The 27,115-nt window shown below is 40.1% G+C and overlaps 1 protein-coding gene across 1 annotated transcript in view; it reads right to left on the reverse strand.

Annotated features, from left to right (window-relative positions):
* Positions 1–27,115, reverse strand: part of LOC121388815 — a 47,775-nt gene that overhangs the window by 15,099 nt on the left and 5,561 nt on the right. The window contains exons 3-13 of the mRNA XM_041520324.1: positions 26,253–26,528; positions 24,696–24,864; positions 23,282–23,411; positions 20,375–20,513; positions 16,908–17,099; positions 15,266–15,325; positions 13,699–13,970; positions 12,306–12,541; positions 3,001–3,182; positions 1,453–1,728; positions 613–781 (exon numbers count right to left, since the gene is read on the reverse strand). Of these exons, the coding sequence (XP_041376258.1) occupies positions 613–781; positions 1,453–1,728; positions 3,001–3,182; positions 12,306–12,541; positions 13,699–13,970; positions 15,266–15,325; positions 16,908–17,099; positions 20,375–20,513; positions 23,282–23,411; positions 24,696–24,864; positions 26,253–26,528 (2,101 nt within the window). The remainder of the gene's footprint in view (positions 1–612; positions 782–1,452; positions 1,729–3,000; positions 3,183–12,305; positions 12,542–13,698; positions 13,971–15,265; positions 15,326–16,907; positions 17,100–20,374; positions 20,514–23,281; positions 23,412–24,695; positions 24,865–26,252; positions 26,529–27,115) is intronic.

Below are 27,115 nucleotides of genomic sequence, written 5' to 3' on the forward strand. Positions count from 1 at the left end.
AAAATTTAATTTTATTCCCTAAAATATATTTTTTCGTATTATTTGAAGACAAAACCCACTTTGGGTTTGTTACAAATAGTAAGACGACCAGAAACACATTAAATATACAGACACTGATATTCTAAACAAGAAAATATATTTAATATGTAAGTTTAATCGTAGAAATATTTTATTAGTCGGAAACATCTTATAATGTAGCAAACTCAGGAATGTCCCTTTACTTGACGTCATATTTTAATACTGTGTAATACGTGAAATTAACTTACTCATGGTAGCAGTTACACCTTTGTCTTGGTTCTGTCATATATATAGATACGATTTTGTTTGCTTTGTGGTGTTGATCGAAAGAGGTAATTGTTGTAAGTCAGCAGCCCTTGCCGAATTGATGAAATGTAACCTGAAGTATGTTTTGTTGGATGTTCATGGGGATGAGCGCTCGTGGTCGTTTGCTAGACTGGGTTTTGAGCTTAAAGTTAAATAATTCCAATCAGAAAACACTCTTGTTGTTATAAATGCTGGGATTGGGCCAAATAATATCACGTGACTTAGAAAATAGACGTTCATAACTGCACAAACACCAGTTAGCCCTCTTGAACACATCATAGAACGTACTCTAAAGAGACGGTGACGACAGCGTATCCGTCACTGGTGAGCTCTACAATCTCAATCGTCGGCTCCCTGTCCTCGAACACTTCTCCAACCATGCCTGGTCTCGCCTCACTAGCCACTACGAAGTAGTCACAGCTAGGGTCACTGACAACCGCCACTGGGTCCACCCCAACTGAATAAATACAGAAAATAATATTTGTAAACAGACAGCGATGGTGGCCGTACTAATGACGGATGCCAACGGTGGGGCAGGATATGATGAACGTTCGCGAACACCTGATGCCATCACAGTTGTACTTATTATAATGAGCTTTGTCCTGTGCTAGTTTTAATTTAGTAAATTAGTCTGGGAGTGGCAGTCCTCTTTATGGTAGTGCAAGAAGGATTAAATCTCCAGTAAAAGATCTCCTCGAGAGTGGCTGCCCTCCTATAGATGAGGCACTAGATAGAGATTCATGAAATCATCCACTAGTTTTTGCCAAATGCCCCTTCAATTCTATATTGTGCAGAAATACAGCCCTCATCATGTGTACGGTTTTGTCGTTCAGATTATATCAAATTTGGTTGAAATCTGCGTTCTCTGATATAATTTGAAATAGATTGAAGAACACTGAAATGTTGCGATTTTTTTATTTCAAGATTACAGACATGTAAGAGAAGAGTTTCTGTTTTAATTAATAGAAAAAATAATAATTTATATTATGGAAATCTTGTGCTAGGCATTTGTATTTTCTCACGTTTCTTTTAATAATGATGTAATGACGTTTTATAGTTTAAGCTGTAATATAAATTCCTTTACCCGGTGTTCCTGTAGTATTCACAACAAAACTTTATATGTCTCACCTGTGCAGGGCGACCTCTCTTGAGTGAACGTTCTGTCATATCGCAAGTACGGTTTCCAGATTTGCAAGTGTCCCCCCACGACCCTCTTGTTGGATTTGAATATGATAGCCACTCTCTGTGTGTTGCCCGACCTGCAGAACGCGATGTCTGTCGGGATGCCGTCGTTGGCGTTGGAGAATAGCTGGAAGTGCACGATGCTCGGTGCGGACGTGTTACGGACGTCGGTGATGTGGACGAAGCCGTCCCGACCGTCGTTGTTGTCCCAGTTGTAGTCGCCTTAATGAGTGGATGGACAAAATGATTAAGAACTATCTTAAAGAAGCAACCAATTAAAGGTGACCGACATGTTAACATTGGATCTTTAGTCTGAATTTGATTTGTAGCTCCATCAACAGAAAATACCTAGTCACTATGATGCCTGCAGAAATATGCTACAATGTTGTGCATTTGGTTCAAATAACGATACAGCCTGTAAACATAGAAAGTACTATAGGTAGCACTAAACCAAATAACCCCCGGCTGGGTCGAAGTTCGAGGTGCACGGAACTTTTGACAGAGAAGTTAACACCACAGGTCCTGTGATTGGTTTTAAATGTGCGTGTGTTGGTTGTAAAAAAACCCAAACAGTTTCATCTAGGCAAAAAATGTATGCAATTTTATTTCATCTAGTACCACTATGCCAAGTAGCCTTGTGCTTGGAACATGTATGGGGTACCTGTAAAAAAAAGTATTCAAATTTTGTGCGAAACTAGGGGTGTTGTAAAAACATCTGGTTATACCGAAAATGAGCCATGAAAGGTACCATTTTCTTCGGTTAAAACGATAGGGGTTGTAGTACTGATATTTATGGGTCATAGTTTGGTTGGTATATTGCATACAGTCTTTTTAAGCACAAACGTTAACATGTGATTTTATTTGGTATAGTTACAACCTGTATTTAGCACATGCACACTGTTAAAGGGTGTTCGATACACCTCGTAACAAATAACTGACTGATATTTCAATATTTTAAAGCCATGAATATTGGTTGTGTACTTTTATATTTTTCGGCAAGGATTCTTGAGGAAATCACCGTTTACATCCACGGGCAACACACTCAGTTAATTAAGATTATATGTCTGATCAGTTCATGTGAAGCTATTTATCATACATACTTGAGCTTCAACGAATAGACTAAGTGGCAAATATGATACCGGTATCTATCATGTGTAGTCTTGAATACGAATATTTATTGACGAATACCAATAATTCCAGTGAATCTACTGATAATCTACTTCTGACTTACAAAATGGAGGAACCCGCCAGTGATTAAAAAAATAATAATTCTGAACCACATTCCACCCCCAGCTTGTTTGACAAACTTCAAATCTGAGTCTCACTCTAAACTCTAAACTCTAAAAGTTAAAAGGTCTTGGTACTCCAAAACAAGAACAACTGCAAGGAACAACAAACAACAAACAGACAACAAGAGAAAAAGAAGACAGCTTACAGCTGGTCTCATTAAAAAATCATATTTTTCATTTGCTTCCGTTCTCAACACAGTCTTACCAAGAATGTATAAAAACTCGCTTTGGGGATCCAGCGCCATTTTCAAGGCAGTATTTCTAAATGGAACAGTACTTCCGGCAGCATTGTATGGAATCTTCACATAGCTCTCCGGAACAAGTTGTACTGCAGCGTTGATGGCGGACACGCCAAGTAGAAACACCAGGACGAAATGCATGATGGAACTGATAAAATTTTAAAATAGAAGTAGGAGAAATAACATAAGCAGCGGCAACAACAGCAACAGCAACAGCAGCAACAACAACAACAACAATAACAATAATAATAATAACAACAACAACACAAGTTTGACATCCAGTAGCAGATGATTAATAAATCATTGTGATCTAGTGATGTCAATAAACAAAACTAACTTTTTATCTTTGATAATAATAATAAATAGACATACAGACAGAGAGATAGATACTGAAATAGATAACAAGGGCCAGTTGTTCGAAATTTAGTTAGCTTAAACAGGGGTTAACAGAATGTTACAAAACCACGGAACAAAAATCAATACAAATAATAATTAAAAATAATAATCAAACCTAAACTGTTTTTTGCATTTGTACAAAAATAATTAATAAGAAAAATATTCGACTAACGTAATTTGACTATTTTGTTTAACATTTCGACCCAGATAATAAGGTAAACGTATTATTAAAGGGACATACCCTAGTTTTTAAACACTAAGATATATTTTGGACTATTGTAGCCGTTTTTGATAACTGAAATCATACTTTACTTACATTTTATGGTTCAGATTATCAATTTCCGTACATTCGAAGTGTCTTTGGTCATCCTGGTGTTTTTAATATCACAAAATGCATGTGCGTCTGAGAAGTAACAGTTTTGGAGTCGAGTTTTAGTCCGTTTTCAGAAGGTATTTCATCATTTCAAAGTCACAGACTCATGTTTTACTTAATTGTAACTTTATCCAAATGTGTTACAGGTTTGTAGATTAACTAAACTTGGTGTTAATTTTCACGGGTTGAAACTAGGGTCTGTCCCTTTAAAGCTTAACACCACAATAACACGGACCACTGTAATGTGCACGATAGAAATCTTTACTAATTATTTTGTGTAGCAGTAGGTGTTATTCCTACTTTTGTTTTCCCACTAACCATCGGCAAGAGTTTTACAAAATATCTACGCTTATCATGTCCGGAATTTCATAGCTTATATAGTTCTTGATCTTGGCATCATTTGAGTCCTAATAATATGGGATATAGATTCTTAAAAGAGTTAGCCAGTATAGTTCCAGACAATAAATGGGGTGTGGGGTTTTATAAAAGTAACCATGTACAGAATGTTTGAATGAATGAACGAACGAACGAATGAATGAATTGATGAATGAATGAATGATTGACTGGATGAATGAATGAAAGAACGAATAAACAAATGAATGAATGAATGGACAAATAAATGAATGAACGAACGAACGAACGAACGACTGAATGAATGGATGGATGGATGAATGAACAAAAACATTAATGAATGAATGTTTAATGTCGCCACAGCATAGCAAATACATTGGCTGTTATATGTGTCAAATATGTTGGGAAATGATTGGGATTCTATCATCGATTTCGATTATAATCATTCTCTGGAACATCATACACTAGTGTAATATACATATACCATGTATATAGACAACAATATTAAGAGATAAAACAGTGAAACAAAATTGCTGTGGTTATGATCATAGACCATGGGCTATGGAGAGAGAATTCTGTTTTAGTTTTTAATTAATATTTGTGACGTCACAGTATTGTTCTAACTGTAGATTATTTTTTTTAAGAATCTACAGCTGTGAAACTTTTTTTATGCGTTCAGCTTAAGTATTCGAACCCAGAACTTACCAAGCGTGACTTTGTGAACAAATACAACGCTTTAGCCCACGGTTAAATCGCAAATGGAATCTCTCGATTTGGGTTTGTTAGTTCTGTAAATGTTCCTTGAAACTGACATCAACCACCGTTTGTAAACCCATTGGGTTATGTCTCGTTCCAGCCAGTGCACCACGACTGATCAATAGCCTTGGTGTGTGTTACCCTGTCCTTAGGTTGGTGCATATAAAAAATCACTTGCTACTAATGGGAAAATGTAGCAGGTTTCATTTCTAAGACTATATGTCAAACTTAACAATAGCCGATGATTAATAAATCATGTGCTCTAGTTGTGTCGTTAAACTAAACAAACTTTAACATTAATTTCTTCACATTAAATTTTTAGTTCTAGTTTGTAGCTTTTATAGACATTTACATTTTACAATCTATATTTTGTAATCACAATTATTGAATAAAATCTAAAACTACTTACCTGACTTAACACGCGAGGAACACAAATATGACGTCAGTATTTAACACATGCACGTTGCAGTAAGATAATGCAGACGACATTTGAGGGGACGACTGAGTGTAGCCATGGGATAAAAACATCTGCATGATAAGAAATGTCTTTCGTATGTTCGATATGCCTGAAAAGGTATATTTGGAACAGTTATCAGAGTGTAGAGCGAGTTAGACAAAGAATAAGAGATAACTATAAAAACAGGGACTAGAACGCTAGAGAAAATAGAAATAAGAGAGAGAGAGAGAGAGAGAGAGAGAGAGAGAGAGAGAGAGAGAGAGAGAGAGAGAGAGAGAGAGAGAGAGAGAGAGATCCCAACAGGAGAAAATCGTCCATAATGCCCAGAGCTACCTCTTCACATCACATGATATCTACTTCCTTCTGTGGTCCAAAAGACGCCAAGAGGAAGACAGAAGTGAGGAAGAGCAAAACCCAAGACTCAGGTTACGTAGTTAGTAAAAGAGTTTTCTTCATTTGTTTTCATATTAACCTGACCTCTAACCTATGGCAGTATTCAACAGTTGGCGGAGGGCTTCGACTTCGATGATGCCAAAATAGAAGTGTCGAGGGCCGTAACCACGGGTTCAGTATCAAGGGAAAACGCCTAGCGATATGTATTGTGACCAGATAGTAGCTCGAACATTATGGAAGGTGCAGCAACGCAATGACTGTCAAACATAAACTAGACACTGTCGTCTAACTATAGAGAGGGGTAGTGTTGGATCTGACCGAGACCAAACAGACAGCCAGACCCTGTGTGAAAGGATACCGATCGTCTGGCATTTGTTTGAGTCAGTGCAGCACATGGCAACAGAGGTTGACCTGACAAAATATACGACAAGGAAGCTCAATAATGTGAGCATGATAGTCAGTCGACAAAAGATTCCCACTGTCGGTAGGATAGACATTTCAGGATGCGGTCCACCCGATCCGACAGCAGCGTCATTTACGGCGAAGATAACTGAGACCATCTGCACGGCCACCACATTCTCTAAGTGATGAAACCCATTTTTTTCAGGGGATTGACATCAAAGCTATATCTTAATAATTAGAAAACACGTTAATTCCGCATATGATTGTAAGCTTTTTGTTTTGATTTGTATTTTTGGTGTAGGTGGCTGAAACAAATCAGTCAACCTCCAATCACAGTTAGCATGTTTTAGAGATATTTAAACCGTCAAGGTAAGAAGAAACAGTTAACATATCAAATATTTTCATACATAGCGTGCACAATACATCATTAGTAATAATACCTGGTATATAAGTGTTTTAATGTATGTTAAAGCCAAATTTCCAAGTGGAAGTAAATGATACGAGCAGTGCTGCTGGTTAAAAATATTGTTTGTAAAAGGTTGATCAAATTGTGCTTCTGTATATTTTGAATCTGTTTTTATTTTTTATATCCTCCCTTAAAATTAAAATAATATAAAATGTAAACTGTGTGTTTCAAGAGATACTATGTTAAAACAAAAAGGTATTACACGTTAATTAAATTGGGGTTTATGTGGTTTAATTGCCAAAGTAATTGTAAAATATGAATTCTTTTAAAAGCTATTATGCCAGTGCCATAATACTAGTAATGGGTTTTGGCTTAGGCTCAGTTGGTAGGTCGATATGATGGCTACAGCTATCTTGATGGCTAACATATTACTCTCCACAACATTAATTAAGGGCCAGTATTAAAGATTTGTTAATTCCTTGTTAGTGTCATACTATTTCAGCAAGTTTTGATTACAGATGCTTTCTAAACAGTTAATTGTTTCAGAGAAACCGGATCCATTATACACGCAAACAAATTTTGCATTCGGTGGATTTTTCATGCATTAATTTAAATTAACAAACTGTACATTAGGCTAGAATTCGTTCATCAGGAACAATGTTTATAATATTGTAGCTAAACAAGATTCCTCACCTGATACAAAGGTAAAAATAGACGCCCATCGGGCTACCAGGTTATAAAATCTAGTAGCCCCCAGTAAAAAGTGGTAGTGCCATAACTTGAAAAAAGAAAGAAAAACACAAAATCATTTATGTTTATTTGAACATGTTGTTTTAGGGTGGTGGTGTTTAAAATTATGAGCAATATACTGTGAAATATATATATATATATATGTGTGTATGTATGTATGTATGTATGTATGTATGTATATATATAATGACAAAACATACTGTTTTGAAAGATGGGTAAATATGGCATGAATTTATTATTTTTGTTTAAATCTGACAACAACCACCAAAAACACGACCTATCCTACCTACAGAAACACACAATAGTATTTGTTTTTAATTATTATTATATGTTTTTAGGCCTAATCACGTAACGAAGGCTTCCTAAAATTGCATCTTACACCTATACCTTCGAGGAATACTGTAAATAGAATCACTTAGAGAGATTTCCCCCCAAGTTCCTTTGTAAGATAGTTACCACATGTATCGTATCCAGTATACAGGGTAGACCCTGTCCATCATGTAAGATAGTTACCACGTGTATCGTATCCAGTATACAGGGTAGACCCTGTGCTTTGTAAGATAGTTACCACGTGTATCGTATCCAGTATACAGGGTAGACCCTGTCCTTTGTAAGATAGTTACCACATGTATCGTATCCGGTATACAGGGTATACCCTGTCCTTTGTAAGATAGTTACCACATGTATCGTATCCAGTATACAGGGTAGACCTTGTCCATCATGTAAGATAGTTACCACATGTATCATATCTAGTATACAGGGTAGACACTGTCCTTTGTAAGGTAGTTACCACATGTATCGTATCCAGTATACAGGGTAGACCCTGTCCTTTGTAAGATAGTCACCACATGTATCGTATCCAGTATACAGGGTAGACCTTGTCCATCATGTAAGATAGTTACCACATGTATCATATCTAGTATACAGGGTAGACCCTGTCCTTTGTAAGGTAGTTACCACATGTATCGTATCCAGTATACAGGGTAGACCCTGTCCTTTGTAAGATAGTCACCACATGTATCGTATCCAGTATACAGGGTAGACCTTGTCCATCATGTAAGATAGTTACCACATGTATCATATCTAGTATACAGGGTAGACCCTGTCCTTTGTAAGGTAGTTACCACATGTATCGTATCCAGTATACAGGGTAGACCCTGTCCTTTGTAAGATAGTCACCACATGTATCGTATCCAGTATACAGGGTAGACCTTGTCCATCATGTAAGATAGTTACCACATGTATCATATCTAGTATACAGGGTAGACCCTGTCCTTTGTAAGGTAGTTACCACATGTATCGTATCCAGTATACAGGGTAGACCCTGTCCTTTGTAAGATAGTCACCACATGTATCGTATCCAGTATACAGGGTAGACCATGTCCTTTGTAAGATAGTCACCACATGTATCGTATCCAGTATACAGGTAGGCCCTGTCCTTTGTAAGATAGTCACCACATGTATCGTATCCAGTATACAGGGTATACCCTGTCCTTTGTAAGGTAGTTACCACATGTATCGTATCCAGTATACAGGGTAGACCATGTCCATCATGTAAGATAGTTACCACGTGTATCGTATCCAGTATACAGGGTAGACCCTGTCCATCATGTAAGATAGTTACCACGTGTATCGTATCCAGTATACAGGGTAGACCCTGTGCTTTGTAAGATAGTTACCACATGTATCGTATCCAGTATACAGGGTAGACCATGTCCATCATGTAAGATAGTTACCACATGTATCGTATCCAGTATACAGGGTAGACCCTGTCCATCATGTAAGATAGTTACCACGTGTATCGTATCCAGTATACAGGGTAGACCATGTCCATCATGTAAGATAGTTACCACATGTATCGTATCCAGTATACAGGGTAGAGCCTGTCCTTTGTAAGATAGTCACCACATGTATCGTATCCAGTATACAGGGTAGACCATGTCCTTTGTAAGATAGTCACCACATGTATCGTATCCAGTATACAGGTAGGCCCTGTCCTTTGTAAGATAGTCACCACATGTATCGTATCCAGTATACAGGGTATACCCTGTCCTTTGTAAGGTAGTTACCACATGTATCGTATCCAGTATACAGGGTAGACCATGTCCATCATGTAAGATAGTTACCACATTTATCGTATCCAGTATACAGGGTAGACCCTGTCCATCATGTAAGATAGTTACCACATGTACCGCATCCAGTATACAGGGCATGCCCTGTCCATCATGTAAGATAGTTACCACATGTATCGTATCCAGTATACAGGGTAGACCCTGTCCATCATGTAAGATATTTAACACATGTATCGTATGCAGTATTCAGGGTAGATCCTGTCCAACATGTAAGATAGTTACCACATGTATCGTATCCAGTATACAGGGTAGACCCTGTCCATCATGTAAGATAGTTACCATATGTATCGTATCCAGTATACAGGGTAGACCCTGTCCATCATGTAAGGTTTCTTGTCCTTGGCCCAGGAGCCAACACTTGAGCAGCGAATTGTAATTTCAAAAAGGAAGTGGGAAGTATCAATGGAGTTAGTGAAAATGAATCTATCCTGAAAATTATTGATATCAGGGCTGAATTGTCACAGATGACCAGCGAGTACAAAGCCAAACACAAGTGGTGGACATCACCAGGAACAGATAAAATAACAAGGATACAAACGTGTGTATATGTTTACATCCAACATATAAGCTTTTCTGTCAGATGCGCACAAACAAGAAATGTTTTAGAAAGATAGATTATACTATGTTGTATGGGGACAAAATACCTCTACTGCTGCTACTACTACTATTACTACAATTACTACCACTATTACTACCGCTACTACTGTTGCTTTTAATGCAACTACTACTACTACAACCACCATTATTGTTACTACTACTACTCATGTTCTTCTGTCGTCCCATTGCACACTGTAATTGCCTCACCCCAATGAGGGTGGATCCCCAATAAAAACTCCTCTCAAAGCCAATGCTACATCTTTTACTATAACTACTATGGATGCTTCTGATACTGCTACTCTTACTGCTGCTACTACTACTACTACTACTTCTACCACTGCTACTGAGACTACTACTATTACTGTTGCTGTTGCTGCTACTACTACTAACTAATCCTAAAAGGTAAATAACTTGAAATAACAAGAACAAAACAACAACATCCAACAGAAGTGTGAAGACAGATTTATTGCATGATTAACGAACTGAAGTGTCGAATATGCCCTGTTTGTGAGTTAAGCAGCTGTCATCTTGAAGAACTCGATGACCCCGAGACCCTGGCAGAGAGCGACGACTGTTCTATCCATGTTGTCATTGGGATTCTCAACCACTCTGGAATAGTGTTAAAACAATGGAAATTAGCAGGTGATGTTGACAGTACAGAAATACACATAATGGGTTATTAAAACAAACACAATGAGCAAGCAGATGATGTTTATATTACACATAATGGGTTATAAACCCCTAAAATATCGTTTGAAACAATCGAAACCAGCATGTAGGTGATGTCTATCATACAGACACACAATGATGAGTTATCAAACCCTGAAATAACGTTTAGTATAAACACAATGAGCATGCAGATATTGTTGATAGTACAGAAACAAACATAATGGTTTACAAAACCCTTGAATAGAATTTAAAACAATCGAAATGAGCAGGTAGGTGATGTTTATAGTACAAAAACACGTATAATGTGTTATCCAACCCTGAAATAACGTTTAAAACAATCGAAGTGTGCAGGTAGGTAGGTAATGTTTATAATATAGAAAAACAATGATGGGTTACGAGGCCATGTGAAGAAAGCCTGCTATGCTGGATGCAGGCACCTACCCAGGAGGGAAGTTCTGGGTGTGCGTTACTGTCCACTAAACTTCAATACATATGCTACCAAAATCCCTAGATAAATAACAAGTTCATCGCCAAAGATCCACCATATTTAGTGGGCTATCTCTCCAGAAGAGGGGTTAATGGTATGTTGTTACTTAGTGAGTAAAGCTAAATATATACTTCACCGCCTACCCTTCTGTTCACACCTGATCCTCATTTTCCAGTCAATTGAGTATGATTTTAACACAGTTCATATTACATTTTGGTACGCTATCGTCAACGTTTTGTAGTTTACCTAATAATGTTTTTTAAAATTTAGTTTTGCATGAGGTCGGCAATAAAAGTATGAATGAACCTTTCGAGTGAGACTGAAAGAGAGAGAGAGAGAGAGAGAGAGAGAGAGAGAGAGAGAGAGAGAGAGAGAGAGAGAGAGAGAGAGAGAGACAGACAGAGAGAGAGAGAGACAGAGAGACAGACAGACAGACAGAGGGACAGACAGAAAGACAGAGACAGAGACAGACAGACAGACAGACAGAGACAAAAAGAAAGAGACACACAGTAGGCTATCGTCCAACGTTTTGTAGTTTACCTAATACTTAAACAATTTAGTTTTGCATGAGCTCGACAATAAAAGTATGAATTAACCTTTCGAGTGAGACTGAGAGAGAGAGAGAGAGAGAGAGAGAGAGAGAGAGAGAGAGAGAGAGAGAGAGAGAGAGAGAGAGAGAGAGAGAGAGAGAGAGAGAGACAGACAAACAGACAGAGACACAGAAACAGAGACAGACAGACAGATACAGAGACAGAGAAGGACAGACAGACACACAGCGAGAGAGACAGAGAGAGACTGAGACAGAAACATAAGAGAGAGAGAGAGAGAGAGAGAGAGAGAGAGAGAGAGAGAGAGAGAGAGAGAGAGAGAGAGAGAGACAGACAAACAGACAGAGACACAGAGACAGACAGACAGACAGATACAGAGACAGAGAGGGACAGACAGACACACAGCGAGAGAGACAGAGAGAGACAGAGAGAGAGAGAGAGAGAGAGAGAGAGAGACAGAGAAGAGATAGAGACAAACATACAGATACACACACACACACACACACACACGCACGCACGCACAAACACACACACAAACACAGATGTAAACTCACAGTATTTGAGCAATTTTGCCCAGCCCGGCGTCCATGGGGTTGACGCTGTTATAGAGATTGGCCCACGAGTCGTCCACGCGACCTGGGCGGAGGAAGCTGTCCTCGACGCCATGGATCGTGCCGTCAAAGTTGGCGTCGAAATGATACACGAACAGTCCACCCATCCTTCCACTGCCGATCACCGCCACCTGCTGATTGTTAAAGGTGGTCACAGCAAGACCTTTTGGCTCAACACCCTGAGATAAAGAAAAAAAGAAGTGGTATTAAGGTTGTCACAGCAAGAAATCGTGGCTCAACACCCTGGGATAAAGGAACAAAGAAGTGGTATTAAAGGTTGTCACAGCAAGAAATCGTGGCTCAACACCCTGGGATAAAGGAACAAAGAAGTGGTATTAAAGGTTGTCACAGCAAGAAATCGTGGCTCAACACCCTGGGAAAAAGGAACAAAGAAGTGGTATTAAAGGTTGTCACAGCGCGAAATTGTATCTCAACACCCTGAGATAAATGAAATAAGTGTTATTAAAGGTTGTCACAGCAAGAAATTGTGGCTCAACACCCTGGGATAAAGAAAAAAGAAGTGTTAATATAGGTTGTCACAGTAGGACCTTTTGGCTCAACACCCTGGGATAAAGAAAGAAAATAAGTGCTATTAAAGGTTGTCACAGCAAGAAATCGTGGCTCAACACCCTGGGATAAAGAAGAAAGAAGTGTTAATAAACGTTGTCACAGCACGAAATTGTGGCTCAACACCCTGGGATAAAGAAAAAGAAGTGGTAATAGATGTTGTCACAGCAAGACCTTTTGCCACAACACCCTTGAATAAAAGAAAAAAAGAAGGTTAATAAATATTGTCACAACATGACCTTTTGGCTCAACACCCTGTTATAAAGAACAACAAAATAGTGTTATTCTTCATTGTAGATGAGTCAGGTAAGGGCATGTTTTGAATTATTGTTTGTCACAAGGAGGGTAGCATTATGATGATGACCAGGGGCGGGCTCAGGATTGCAGGGACGGACTCAGGATTGTGTAAGGAGAGGGTCCAGTAGATTCTATAAAGGGTAATTTGAGTTTGTCGAAGGCAAATGAGCAGAATTCCCAAAGGGAGCGAGATCTGTAACAATATATTTAACTCAATGTTTCCGGGGATCCCAGAAACCTATTGCAAGGCAGATCTAGATCTTCAATGTAACAATATATTTGACTCAGTGTTTCCAGGGATCCCAGAAACCTATTCCAAGGCAGAAACCATACAACGGCAACAAACGTAATCTAGAGCTTCAATTCGCTTAATTTAATGTAACAATCTGTTTGACTCAGTGTTTCCGAGGTGGCTGGTGGAAGGGACGTGAAGAAATAGTGAGTCATCGTCCTGTTGGCGATAGTGACTCACCTTGTGTGGTGACCGTCTGTCGAATTCCCCAGACGGCGTCACAGAGGTGCTGCTGCAGTCCCCATTAAAGACTTCCGGTTTGTTGGTGGCGACTGTCATGGCGAGTTTGTTTCCACTTTCCCACACCTCGTGTATCTCATTCTGGGCGGATCCCCGCTGTGTCGTCCAGATCGAAATACTCCTCGTGCCGAAACCATACACCTTTTCAAATTTGTTAGAAATGGAATTCCAACCGTCAGTTGGTATCTGGTTTCCACTGAAGTACATTCGTCCTGAAATGAAACAACGTGTCCATGTGCCCTTTTGCCGTTGGTCCACTCCCTAAAATATTCCCTGGATCGGCCCTTGAGTATCCTGTAGCCCTAACCAGGATAGGGCTACAGGACTCTTGAGCTAGCCTCCACATACCTCCCGTAGTTCGAGTATCCTGTAACCCTAACCATGATAGGTCTGGATGACTCTTGAGCTAGCCTCCGCATACCTCCCCGCAGTTCAAGTCCTGTAGCCCTAACCAGGATAGGGCTACAGGACTCTTGAGCTAGCCTCCGCATACCTCCCCGTAGTTCGCGTGTCCTGGTGCCCTAATCAGAATAGGGCTAGAGGACTCTTGAGATAGCCTCCGCGTAACTCCCCGTAGTTCGAGTATCCTGTAGCCCTAACCACGAGAGGGCTAGAGGACTCTTGAGCTAGCCTCCGCATACCTCCCTGTAGTTCGCGTGTCCTGGTGCCCTAATCAGAATAGGGCTAGAGGACTCTTGAGCTAGCCTCCGCGTAACTCCCCGTAGTTCGAGTATCCTGTAGCCCTAACCACGAGAGGGCTAGAGGACTCTTGAACTAACCTCCGCATACCTCCCCGTAGTTCCAGTGTCCTGTAGCCCTAACCAGGATAGAGCTAGAGGACTTTTGAACTAGCCTTCACATACCTCCCGCAGTTCGAGTGTCCTGTAGCCCTAACCAGGAGAGGGCTAGCTAGAGGACTCTTGAGCTAGTCTCCGCATACCTCCCCGTAGTTCGAGTGTCATGTAGCCCTAACCAAAAGAGGGCTAAAGCACTCTTGAGCTACCCTCTACCTACCTCCCGCAGTTCGAGTATCCTGTATCCCTAACCATGAGAGGGCTAGATGACTCTTGAACTAGCCTCCACATACCTCCCGTAGTTCGAGTGTCCTGTAGCCCTATCCAGGAGAGGGCTAGAGGACTATTGAGTTACCCTCCACATACCTCATGTAGCCCTGACTAAGCCCCCCCCCCTCTCTCTCTCTCTCTCTCTCTCTCTCTCTCTCTCTCTCTCTCTCTCTCTCTCTCTCTCTCTCTCTCTCTCTCTCTCTCACATAAACTCCTGAAATGACTTCAATTCTAAAATACTCCAAAATGTTATAATACTAAAACATTCTAAAATTCCTAATATTGGAAACCCTATATATTTAAAATACCTAAAAGTCCAGAAATACCTAAAATTTTAAAATACCTAAGATCCTAAACGACCTGTAATCCTAAAATGCTTGTACATAAAATATTTAACATGATAAATTATCTAGCATTATAAAATAGCTAAAATCGGTAAATACCTAATATCCTGTTGTTGCTCAATTCGGAGACGGGTACGGTGCTGCTGTCTAAATCACCAGCTGCAACGACAACAACATTCAACAGTATTCCCTTGAAACCAATAAATGTAATTACAAACAGCATTGATATTTTATTAATTGCATTCTTGAGCCATACTAATTGGATAAGTCGTCATCATCGTCGTCGTCATCATCGTCGTCGTCAACATCATCATCATTATCTTCATCATCATCATCATCAGCACCACCAGCATCATAATCATCTTCATCATCATCACCGCCACCTACTCCATCATCATCAACATTAACGCTCGGCACCTACAGTAACTTTCGCATTGACTCACTGGTCTTCCTGGCTACGCCAATGTCCTGTTACTGACTTCAGCCCAGATTTAATATTTAACAGGTAAATGGAGCGGATGGGGGAGGAGGGGGAGGGTGGGAAGTGTGTAAAACCAATACGACGTCTGCTCGCTAACAAATATGCTGAGCTCAAGCCTAGGCAACTGAGATAAGTGCCTAGAAGAGCGTAGGTCGATCTCAATCAGGGGCGGATCCAAGCAACATTTTCCACAAGGGGGAGGGGATTAATGGTAGTACTAAACCAAATAACTCCCGGATGGGTCAACGCTCGAGGTGCACCCAACGTTTGATAGAGAAGTGAACACGACAAGTCCTATGATTGAGTATAAATGTTTCATCTGGGCAAAACATGTATGCAATTTTATTTCATCTAGTACCACTGTGTCAAGTAGCCTTGTGCTTGGAACATGTATGGGGTACTTGTAAAAAAAATACTCAAATTTTGTGCGGAACTAGGGTAGTCAGAGACGCTGCCCGTTATTTCAGAATTGAGCAGCTTGACCCCCGATTTTTTCTGATTCACTTTAAGGGTGAGATGTGTAGTATTTATATCCGTGGTCTTTATGTCGATTGCTACACTGCGGGTAGGAGTTTTAGTCACATATGTTACTAGTGTCGTCTATATGGAACCGGCCTCGGTGGCGTCGTGGCAGGCCATCGGTCTACAGGCTGGTAGGTACTGGGTTCGGATCCCTGTCGAGGCATGGGATTTTTAATCCAGATACTGACTCCAAACCCTGAGTGAGTGCTCTGCAAGGCTCAATGGGTAGGTGTAAACCACTTGCACCGACCAGAGATCCATAACTGGTTCAACAAATGCCATGGTTTGTGCTATCCTGCCTGTGGGAAGCGCAAATAAAAGATCCATTGCTTCTAATCGGAAGAGTAGCCCATGTAATGGCGACAGCGGGTTTCCTCTTAGAATCTGTATGGTCCTTAGCCATATGTCTGACGCCATATAACCGTAAATAAAATGTGTTGAGAGCGTCTTTAAATAAAACATTTCTTTCTTTTGTCTATGGGATTTGATTTAGTAGTATAGACCCTAATGGGTCCAGTATACATGGTCGAACTTGTCAAAAGTGTATCCTAATAATAAAACCCCTCAAAAACCCAGGGCACTTGAATATTTTTGTGGAGACAGGTTCCTTTGTCCTCATTTGGATCCACCTCTGTCATCTTGCATGCATTGTTTTTTTATAAATCCAGAGAGCGTACTTGAATCTTAACCACAAACATAAATTAAGAGCTAACAGGATGATTCTGATATGTCTCTTACACTGGAACTGTCTGCCTCGGATCCCCTCGTGATAGTCGATCCCGTCCCTGGCCACGGTGTAGGTTCTGAATGCCCCGGTGTCTGCCGCCACCAGGTAGATTTCGTTATCCCCTGTCCACCTAAACGGAACTAGAGTCTCCGACTGGAAGAACGAGTAGATGTTCTTGGCAGACATATTCACACGGTAACTGGCTGCAATACAGAAACATACAAATGGACGTCAGTCAATACTATCACAGTGGACGATTTACAACTATATTCAAATGTACTTTTGTATTTAGCGTTCATACCCGGTCTGCCAACAGTTAACTATTCGGCAGTTAACTATTATAATTTATCATGTGACACAATTCACAAAGATGTCTTACTTTGGGGCATGTGCCTAGGGAAATGCTATTGACGGGAAATAAATTCCCAAGGAACATTAAGACGTAACCATTTTAGCCGAGTCTTATAACCCCCCCCCCCCCCCCACCACCACCACCACCACCACCAAAAAAACAAAAACAGAGACAGAGAAATATAGAGACCCAGAGATAAAGACCGGGAAGGTGAGACCCAAGAGGAGACCCTTGGGTTCTCAGTCGCAGTGTCAACTCTATCGTTCACCTAGGAGCTTAGAAATATATATTTTATCTGTATCACCATGTTGTTAATCATGTTTAATGTTCGAAAGTAAAATACAAGAACCTACATCAGCAACTTGCGACATACATAAGAAACAAATACGCTGTGTTAATTGGTGAAGATGCAGAGCAAGATCAACTTGAGACTTCTGTTACTTCATTTAAGAAAACGTACGCTGTGTTAATTGGTGGAGATGCAGGGCAAGATTCAGCACTCTCACACTGAAGAGAATCCGGTTAGGAAGCATTCGGTCAAGCACAGAGAATACAAGGAAAATCTACTTATTCTACAGCCAGGCGAGTACACCAAGGTAGGTGGCAGAATTGAGATTGTTGATGGCCACGACATATTTCAATTCTATATTACCTATTGTATGAGTACAACAGCACGATCTACATCGACCGTCAGCTAAGCGAGTACAATGAACATCTACCTGACTACAGCGAAGCGACTACAACACAATCGACATGTTGCTTCATACAAGTACAGCCGAGTATAACTGGACAAGGTATAATTGACACGAGCACAATCCTGCGAAAAAAGAACTGTTTCTAATCAAGATTGGGGTCTCAGTCGCAGTTATCAACTCTATCGTTCACCTAGGAGCTTAGAAATATATATTTTATCTGTATCACCATGTTGTTAATCATGTTTAATGTTCGAAAGTAAAATACAAGAACCTACATCAGCAACTTGCGACTTCTCTTCCTTCATTTACATTCCGGTAAAACATATATAAGAAACAAATACGCTGTGTTAATTGGTGGAGATGCAGGACAAGATCAACTTGAGACTTCTGTTACTTCATTTAAGAACAATTACGCTGCGTTAATACGTACTAAGTGAAAGACACGAATATCCAAAGTTAAAGTTTGTTTTGTTGAAGGACACCAGTCACGCCATTATAACATCGGCTATTGGAAAGTTTGTTTGTTGTTTAACGACACTACTAGAGCACATTGGTTAATTTATCATCGACTATTGGATGTCAAACACGTGGTAATTCTGACTCGTAATCAAAAGAGAAAACCCGCTACATGTTTCCTAATGCAGCAAGGGATCTTTTATATGCAGTTTCTCCACAGACAGGAAAGCACATACCACAGCCTTGGATATACCAGTCGTGGTGCACTGGCTGGAACGGGAAATAGCTCAATGGGTCCACCGACGGGGATCGATCCTAGACCGATCGCGCATCAAGCGAGTGCTTTACCACTGGGCTACGTCCCGCCCCTCATCATCGCCAATTGGATGCCAACTATTTATTAATTTTGAGTACTGATGTTCGAGTGATCGATTGTAATCGAAAACTGATCGGCTAGTCCAAACCGATTATAACCGATGGTCGATGATAAACTTACCAACACCAATTATGGCACAGCCTTCAGAGGAAAGCCATTACATATACATTGGCAGAAAGAGTGGCCATGCAGTTCCCGGGATGCCATTAAAACGTAAACTTTTCGTTTTGTAGAAGGGAATCAACATTCTGGCTTACCATGTTTATAAGTACATAAACATATTATTTGATAATTTCTTACCTGGTTGTTGTATTCTTATTTTATTTTTATTTTTGTTACTGTCTGTTTTATTTCAGACATGTCATTCTGTTGACATTTAGCAACTTCAAACAAAATGTGTTTGGTAGTAAACCCACTATACCGCCAACTCGATACAACGCCAAAACTACATTGGTACATTAGGTAGCGTTAAATCGAGGTTATACTGTATGCAATTTCCTTAGAACATACCAATGGGTCCGCATAAAGGGTACGACCGTACGACCCTTCACCTCCTAAATGTCCAAATTCCAAAACGTATGTTCCTTTGGAAGTATGCATACAATTTAAAAATAAAAGTCCAAAATTATAGTATAAAATAGTACTGCATTAACTGATCCTTATTCATTGGACGCATGCATACAATCTATTTACCCAATAGCCGATGTCTATGTTTCTGCTGGGGTGTCGTTGAACATTCATTCATTCATTGTACACAATCTACTTATCCAGTAGCCGATATCTATGTTTGTGCTGGGGTGTTGTTGAACATTCATTCATTCATGGTATACAGTCTACTTACCCAATAGCCGATGTATATGTTTGTGCTGGGGTGTCGTTGAACATTCATTCATTCATTCATTGTACACAATCTACTTACCCAATAGCCGATGCCTATATTTGTGCTGGGGTGTCGTTGGACATTCATTCATTCATGGTATACAATCTACTTACCCAATAGTCGATGTATATGTTTGTGCTGGGGTGTCTTTGAACATTTATTCATTCATTGTACACAATCTATTTACCCAGTAGCCGATGTCTATATTTGTGCTGGAGTGTCGTTGAACATTCATTCATTCATTGTACACAATCTACTTACCCAATAGCCGATATCTATATTTGTGCTGGGGTGTCGTTGAACATTCATTCATTTATGGTATACAATCTACTTACCCAATAGCCGATGTGTATGTTTGTGCTGGGGTGTCGTTGAACATTTATTCATTCATTGTACACAATCTACGTACCCAATAGCCGATGTCTATGTTTGTGATTGGGTGTCGTTAAACATTCATTCTTTCATTGTATACAATCTCCTTGCCCAATAGCCCATGTGTATATTTGTGCTAAGATGTTGTTAAACATTCATTCATTCATCGTATACAATCTATGTACCCAACAGCCGATGTGTATGTTTGTACTGGGCTGTCGTTAAACATTCATTCATTCATTGTATACAATCTACTTAACACTGTGCTTGTATCTGTGTTTTATAATTAGTAAATGATGTTATATGATCGTGAAGTCAACATCGCAACTTGAATTTCTTACTCTTACCCTCTTCTGAATCAGAACAGTCGATCTTATAATTGGACCAGTGTTTCTCCCCTTGGTAGAAGAACTTGAGAGGGTTGTCGTTCCTAGTGGCGGGATCTCTGTACAGTGGGAGGTTGAACTTGGCAATGGCATTGTTCACCTGTAAATAATTTGTAATATCTGAATTAGTAGTAAATTTTAAAGCAGAGATGCATTTTACTTGTAGAATACAGGAAATTACCCGAATCCCCTAGAGACTTTGCTTTGCGCCCTCGATGTCAGTCCCCCCCCCCCCCCCCCGAACCTCCCGCAATGTCTACTGCTTCCACCGTGCCTGAAATTGACATATATACGGAGAGAAAAATAAGGGAACACATGGTTTTACAGATCACATTTCAGTCTCTATTAGCGTCGTAATATATGTATAATATTTATAAAGTACACAGACTAAAAAGAAGCACTGAATGTCAGTAATGTGAAATTGAAAAACATTTCCTTGTGAGAGTTTCCTGTCAGCGTTGGTGTGTTTCTTTATTTTTCGTTTCACATGGGCGTACATAGGGGGGTTCGATGGGTTCGACCGACCCCCCCCCCCCAAATCGCTTTTTTTTAATAATTTAATATATCTGACATTGATATCTGACATTATTATATTTACTCAACATAGAAATATATGCGCAATATCTCTGCAATCTATTTTGGAACCCCCCTTTTCAAAATCCTATGTATTGGAACCCCCCTTTTCAAAATCCTATGTACGCCCATGTTTCATCAGAATATGTTGGGTTTTTTTTTAATAATTTATTATTGCTTTAATCGGTATTACCACGTTACCAGGTTTAAACTGGGATGCAGTGTGATCGAGGCCTTGCATTATAATGAATGCAACATTGCACAATGAAAATTAAATCAAAGACATGTTTGTTTGACGACACATCTGCAAACCTTAAAATACAGCTATTTTGAGTCTAACACACGGCTATTTTGAGTCTAACACACAGCTATTTTGAGTCTAACACACGGCAATTTAGACACGTGGTCTTCTGTGTGCATTTTCCACAGACAGCGCAGTACGTACCACGGCTTTGGATGCACCAGAAAAACCCAGCTGACACTACATATGCTACTCCTACCGAAAAGCAGCAAGGGATATTTAATATGAACCTTTCCATAGACATGGCCGCAGGTACCATGACCTTTTATGTAGCAGTCGTGAGTCGGAAGCGAACGCGCGTCCACTAAGACCGATCGATCCAGCGATCGATCACATTTCAGACGAACGCTCTACCACTGGGTTATACCTAATGCTCAAGAATTAGTAATAGTTGTTTCATACATCATCTAAGAACATTTTTAACCTATGCAGTCTGGTGTTTAATATATGGTCGATAGACAGAAAGAGAAGTTATATTTTGTTTTGTTTAACAACACCACCAGAGCACCAAAGAGAAAAACCCCACTGCCACCTTACGAGTTATACTTTTTCCAATAAAGCAGCCTATATAAAATATCACAGGCGACCATGTTAACGTTTGTGTTTAAAAACACTATATGCAGTATATCAACCAAACTTTGACCCATAAATATCAGTACTACCCATTTTAACGTTTGTATTTAAAAACACCATGTGTAATATATCAATCAAACTATGGCCCCATGAATATCAGTACTACAACTCCTACCTCAAAGTATTAAACTGAATAAGGCTACTTGACACAGTGATGTTAATGACATAAAAAACTGCATATATTTTCTGCCCAGATGAAGCTAATTTTCATTGCAAAAAACACATTTATCACCAATGGCAGGACTTGTGGTATTAACTGCTATATCAAAAAGTTAGGTGCACCTCGAACTGTAACCCAGCCAGATGTTATTTGGTTTAGTGCTACCTATGAGAAAGGTTACACTGTGGGTTACAGTCTGAAGAGGATGGCTATGCTCCGAGTTATAACAAAGGATTACACGCTAATGACATCATTTGCATCCTTGGTGATGGCGAAGGAACGCTTTAGGAAGATACTTCCATTCGGACCTCGGGATGGGACATAGCCCAGTGGTGAAGTTTCGCTTGATGCGCGGCCGTCTAGGATCGATCCCCGTCGGTGAATCCATTAGGTTATTTCTCGTTCCAGCCAGTGCTACACAACTGGTGTAACAAAGGCCGTGGTATGTACTATCCTTTCTGTGGGATGGTGCATATAAAAGATCCGTTGCTGCTAATCGAAATGACTAGCCCATGAGGTGGCGACAGCGGGTTTCGTCTCTTAATATCTGTGTAGTCCTTAATAATAGTAGTCCTTATCTAAGTGGTCCTTAATAATAACGCCATATAACCGTAATTAAAATGTATTGAGTGTGTCGTTAAATGAAACATTTCCTTCCTTCCTTGGTCATGGCGAAGGCCCGGTTCAGAAGGACCAAAACACGTAGGATTTCAGCTCTTGGTCATGGCGAAGGACCGGTTTAGAAAGAACCAAAATACGTAGGATTTCGGCTCTTGGTCACGGCTAAGGACCGGTTTAGAAGGAACCAAAATACGTAGGATTTCGGCTCTTGGTCATGGCGAAGGCCCGGTTCAGAAGGAACCAAAACACGTAGGATTTCGGCTCTTGGTCATGGCGAAGGACTGGTTTAGAAAGAACAAAAATACGTAGGATTTCGGCTCTTGGTCACGGCGAAGGACCGGTTTAGAAGGAACCAAAATACGTAGGATTTCGGTTCTTGGTCACGGTGAAGGACCGGTTTAGAAAGAACCAAAATAAGTAGGATTTCGGCGCTTCGAAAGATTAGTCCTTTCAGGACCTCCACTTCGTAGGAACAATAGTCATTCCTAAAATTTCATACTTGGTTTATTTGTAAGGGTGTTTTTTTCGTTTTTGTTTGTTTGTAGGACTTGTATTACGTTTACAGTGGCCAGTAACTCACCGAGAATGAGATGTAGACGTTTTGCGCCTCGTCCATGGACACGTAGGACGGCTCGAGCTGAGTCTTGATGTTCCCGCCTGTCGGTCTGAAGCTGTACCGCACGTGATTCTCGTCTAGGTTGACAGCAGTGCTGAAAACAACACCAAGAGGTCACGCGATTAACTGACGTCATCTTTTAATACTGCGTTAACTGGCAATTATCTTTTAATACTGTCTAATACATGAACTTTCCTAAATTTCTCATAGTAGCAGTTACGACTTTGTCAAAACATAGCATGGTTCGTCATATACAACGATAGGATTTTGAATGTTTTATCTGTTTTATGGTTCAGTATTACTGACCAACTTTTTCATGTATTCACTCACTCACTTGAATAGGTGGGCTAACTTGAGTAAATTCGTATTAATAGTTATCAGTGACACAATCTTTGTTCTTAACAACTAACAACTAACAATTAACAACTAACCCACTGCCCTGGACAGATAGCCCAGGTAGTTGAGGTGTGTGCCCAGGACAGCGTGCTTGAACATTAATTGGATATAAGCACGAAACTAAGTTGAAATGAAATGAAACTGTTCTTAACAGGCGATTATAGAATTTCGTGAATAGGCTACCGGCCGCTGACTTTATGCCTAACGATATGTACACGGGACCGATTGTCATACATTTGAGCCGCAATTGACCGAACAACCAACGAAACGCGAATGTTAAAAAAATAATCATAAAATTAATTCGGTAAATAGGTCTAAAATGTTCACAAGACATTGGTAATTTTACTAAACATAAAACGTTTGTGATTAAAACTAAATAAATTTAAATAAATTACAGAAAACTAAATCAATATTCGCGTTTCTTTGTTGTTTGGTATACAGGTGATAGGAGAGAATAAGTTTCTTTTGTTTAACGACACCACTAGAGCAATATATATATTGTTTAACGACACCACTAGAGCACATTGATTTATTAATCATCGGGTATTGGGTGTCAAACATATGGTCATTTCGACACAGTCGTATAGAGAGTAAACCCGCTACATTTTTCCATTAGTAGCAGGCGATCTTTTATATGCACCATTCCACAGACAGGATAGCACATACCGCTGTCTTTTATATACCAGTCGTGGTGCACTGGCGGGAACGAGAAATAGCTCAATGGGCCAAACGACGGGGATCGACCCTAGACAGGCCACACATAAGGCGTGCACTTTACCACTGGGCTACGTCCCGCCCCAGGTAGGACAGAATAGGATGAAAACCTGTCACATGGTTCTTACTTGTTCGTGCTTCTGAACACAGTACGGGATGACCATCTCTCGCGAGAGCTTGATATCTAACCTGCATACCAGTACGTTTTGATGAATCGACTGCAAGCGCTTGCGAGTGTTGGCCGTCCTGAACACGTCTGAGTACTTACTCCAGAGAGACTGTGACGACGACGGATCCGTCACTGGTGAGTTCTATGATCTCAATCTCGGGCTCCCTGTCCTCAAACACTCCCGCCACCATGGACGGTCTTGACTGACTGGCTACCACGAAGTAGCTACAGGTCGGGTCAACAACTACCGCCACTGGGTCCACTCCCACTGAACAAAATACAGAAAATAAAAATTGTAAAAGACTGTTTTACTGCTAGACATTAATACGTAATCACGTGATCTAGAAGTTCTGAAGAGCCATCCCATCAGGACTGTACCTAAGGTGGGTGAAGTGGCAAGGAGAGAGTTACTCTTAAGTAGAGAGAGAGAGAGAGAGAGAGAGAGAGAGAGAGAGAGAGAGAGAGAGAGAGAGAGAGTTAGAGAGAGATCCCGTTTAGTTTAGTTCGAGATCCTCTATTACTTCCCCTAGTTAAATTTGGCGTTGGTGCGGCACTGTCCATATTATTAAGTTGTGTTCCCACAGCAGTGGTCTTTAACTGTATCTTCTTCATCTTCTGCGTTCAGTTTCTTTATGCTCCTTGAATTCAAATCGTGAGTTTTACCGCCTCCATGAACTCCAGAGTCAGCAGCAGGTCATCTCTTTCGCCCTAAAGTTTTTCTCCGATTAACCGTATCTGATTTATCTTATTGACAATTTATTAGCAGAGTAGGATCCTTTGTGTGCACTTCCCCCAATCAGACTGACACATACCACGACCCTCAAAACATGCTTCAGATAGATAGTTTCTAAACACAAATTGTGTAGGGGACCTAGCTCAAAATTTAGATAGTCAATCAATGCTGATATTGAACATGTCATCAGCATACTGTGGTGCATATCAAATTAAAGTTCACACAACTCTTGCTATATTCCTAAAACAAGTATTGATAAAAGAATACAATAATTTACACAAAACATACTAAGTGAACTCCCCAAACCCATAGAACCCCCTAAAAGTCCTACACGTGAGATATAAAATAGTAATAAAATGTTTTGCTTCAGAAGGTGATATGAAATAAATTGAAGAATATTGAAAACTTCTGTTAAGCAGCGATTTTGTGACCAGTCGAAAAGGCATTTAAAAGGCGAAAGTCTGTTATACTTAATTTGATAAATAATAACATACATTATGTCCAAGTTCTTTATATTTACTCACTTTCCTTTCATCGCATTGTATACAATACATGTTAAAGACAAATCTTAATATGCATGGCATGTAACCGTAAACACGGGCGTAGGAAGGTGCCAAAACGTGTGTGTGTGTGTGTGTGTGTTGGGAGGGGGGCACACACACTCACGCACACATACACACACACTCATACACACACACACACACACGCACACACTATACATATATATATATATATATATATATATATATATATATATATATATATATATATATATAAACCTTCACTGCTGCTACAAAGTGTGGGGTCGCATGCCTCCTTATTACCACCACCTACCCGCATCCTACGACAATGAAATGTTTTCTAGTGTAGTTTGTAATCGAGATTCCCTTACTCTGTGTTCCTGTAATATCCATGTGTCTCACCTGTGGAGGGCGATCTCTCTGGAGTGAAGGTTCTGTCAAAACGCAGGTAAGGTTTCCAGACCTGCAGATGTCCCTCCACCCCCTTGTTGTTCGACTTGAATGTGATGGCCACTCTCTGTGTGTTACCGGACCTGCAGAACGCTATGTCTGTCGGGATGCCGTCGTTGGCGTTGGAGAAGAGCTTGAAGTGCACGATGCTCGGTGCGGACGTGTTACGGACGTCGATGATGTGGACGAAGCCGTCCCGGCCGTCATTGTTGTCCCAGTTGTAGTCACCTATAAAATACGATGAGATGAGATGAGGTAAGACAAGATAAACTTTATTGCTTATGACCATTCCACACATGAGTGAATGGCCAAAGTGATTAAGATGAGTTTAAAAGGACAGTGTTAAAGCTGCATAATGACTAAATATTGTATCTTGAATTACACTTTATTATTATTTGTCCCCCCCCCCCAACAACCCCCCTCCCAAAAAAAAACACACACAAAAAAACACACAAAAAACACAACAAAACCCTCCGCAAAAAAACCCCAACCAAAACAACAAAAAAACTAAACAAAACAAAACAAAACAAAAACAAAACAAACAAACAAACAAACAAACCCCCAACAACATTTCCCCCCATACACAAAAAAATAACAACAAACCAAAAAACCCAACCCAACAACAACAACAACCCCCCACCCACCAAAACCACCCCTGTAAGAGTGACACGGAAATTCTAATTGTATCTCCATTTTGACAAAGAACTGACTGCTATTTTAATGGATGCCTAGACCAGAACTATTTTCTATGTACTTTTATATTTTTCGCTAAGGATTTTGTCGAGAAAAGCACTGTTTATGCTAAGTGGCAGCGC

Source organism: Gigantopelta aegis, chromosome 2 (genome assembly GCF_016097555.1).
Source record: "Gigantopelta aegis isolate Gae_Host chromosome 2, Gae_host_genome, whole genome shotgun sequence".
Lineage (NCBI taxonomy): Eukaryota > Metazoa > Mollusca > Gastropoda > Neomphalida > Peltospiridae > Gigantopelta > Gigantopelta aegis.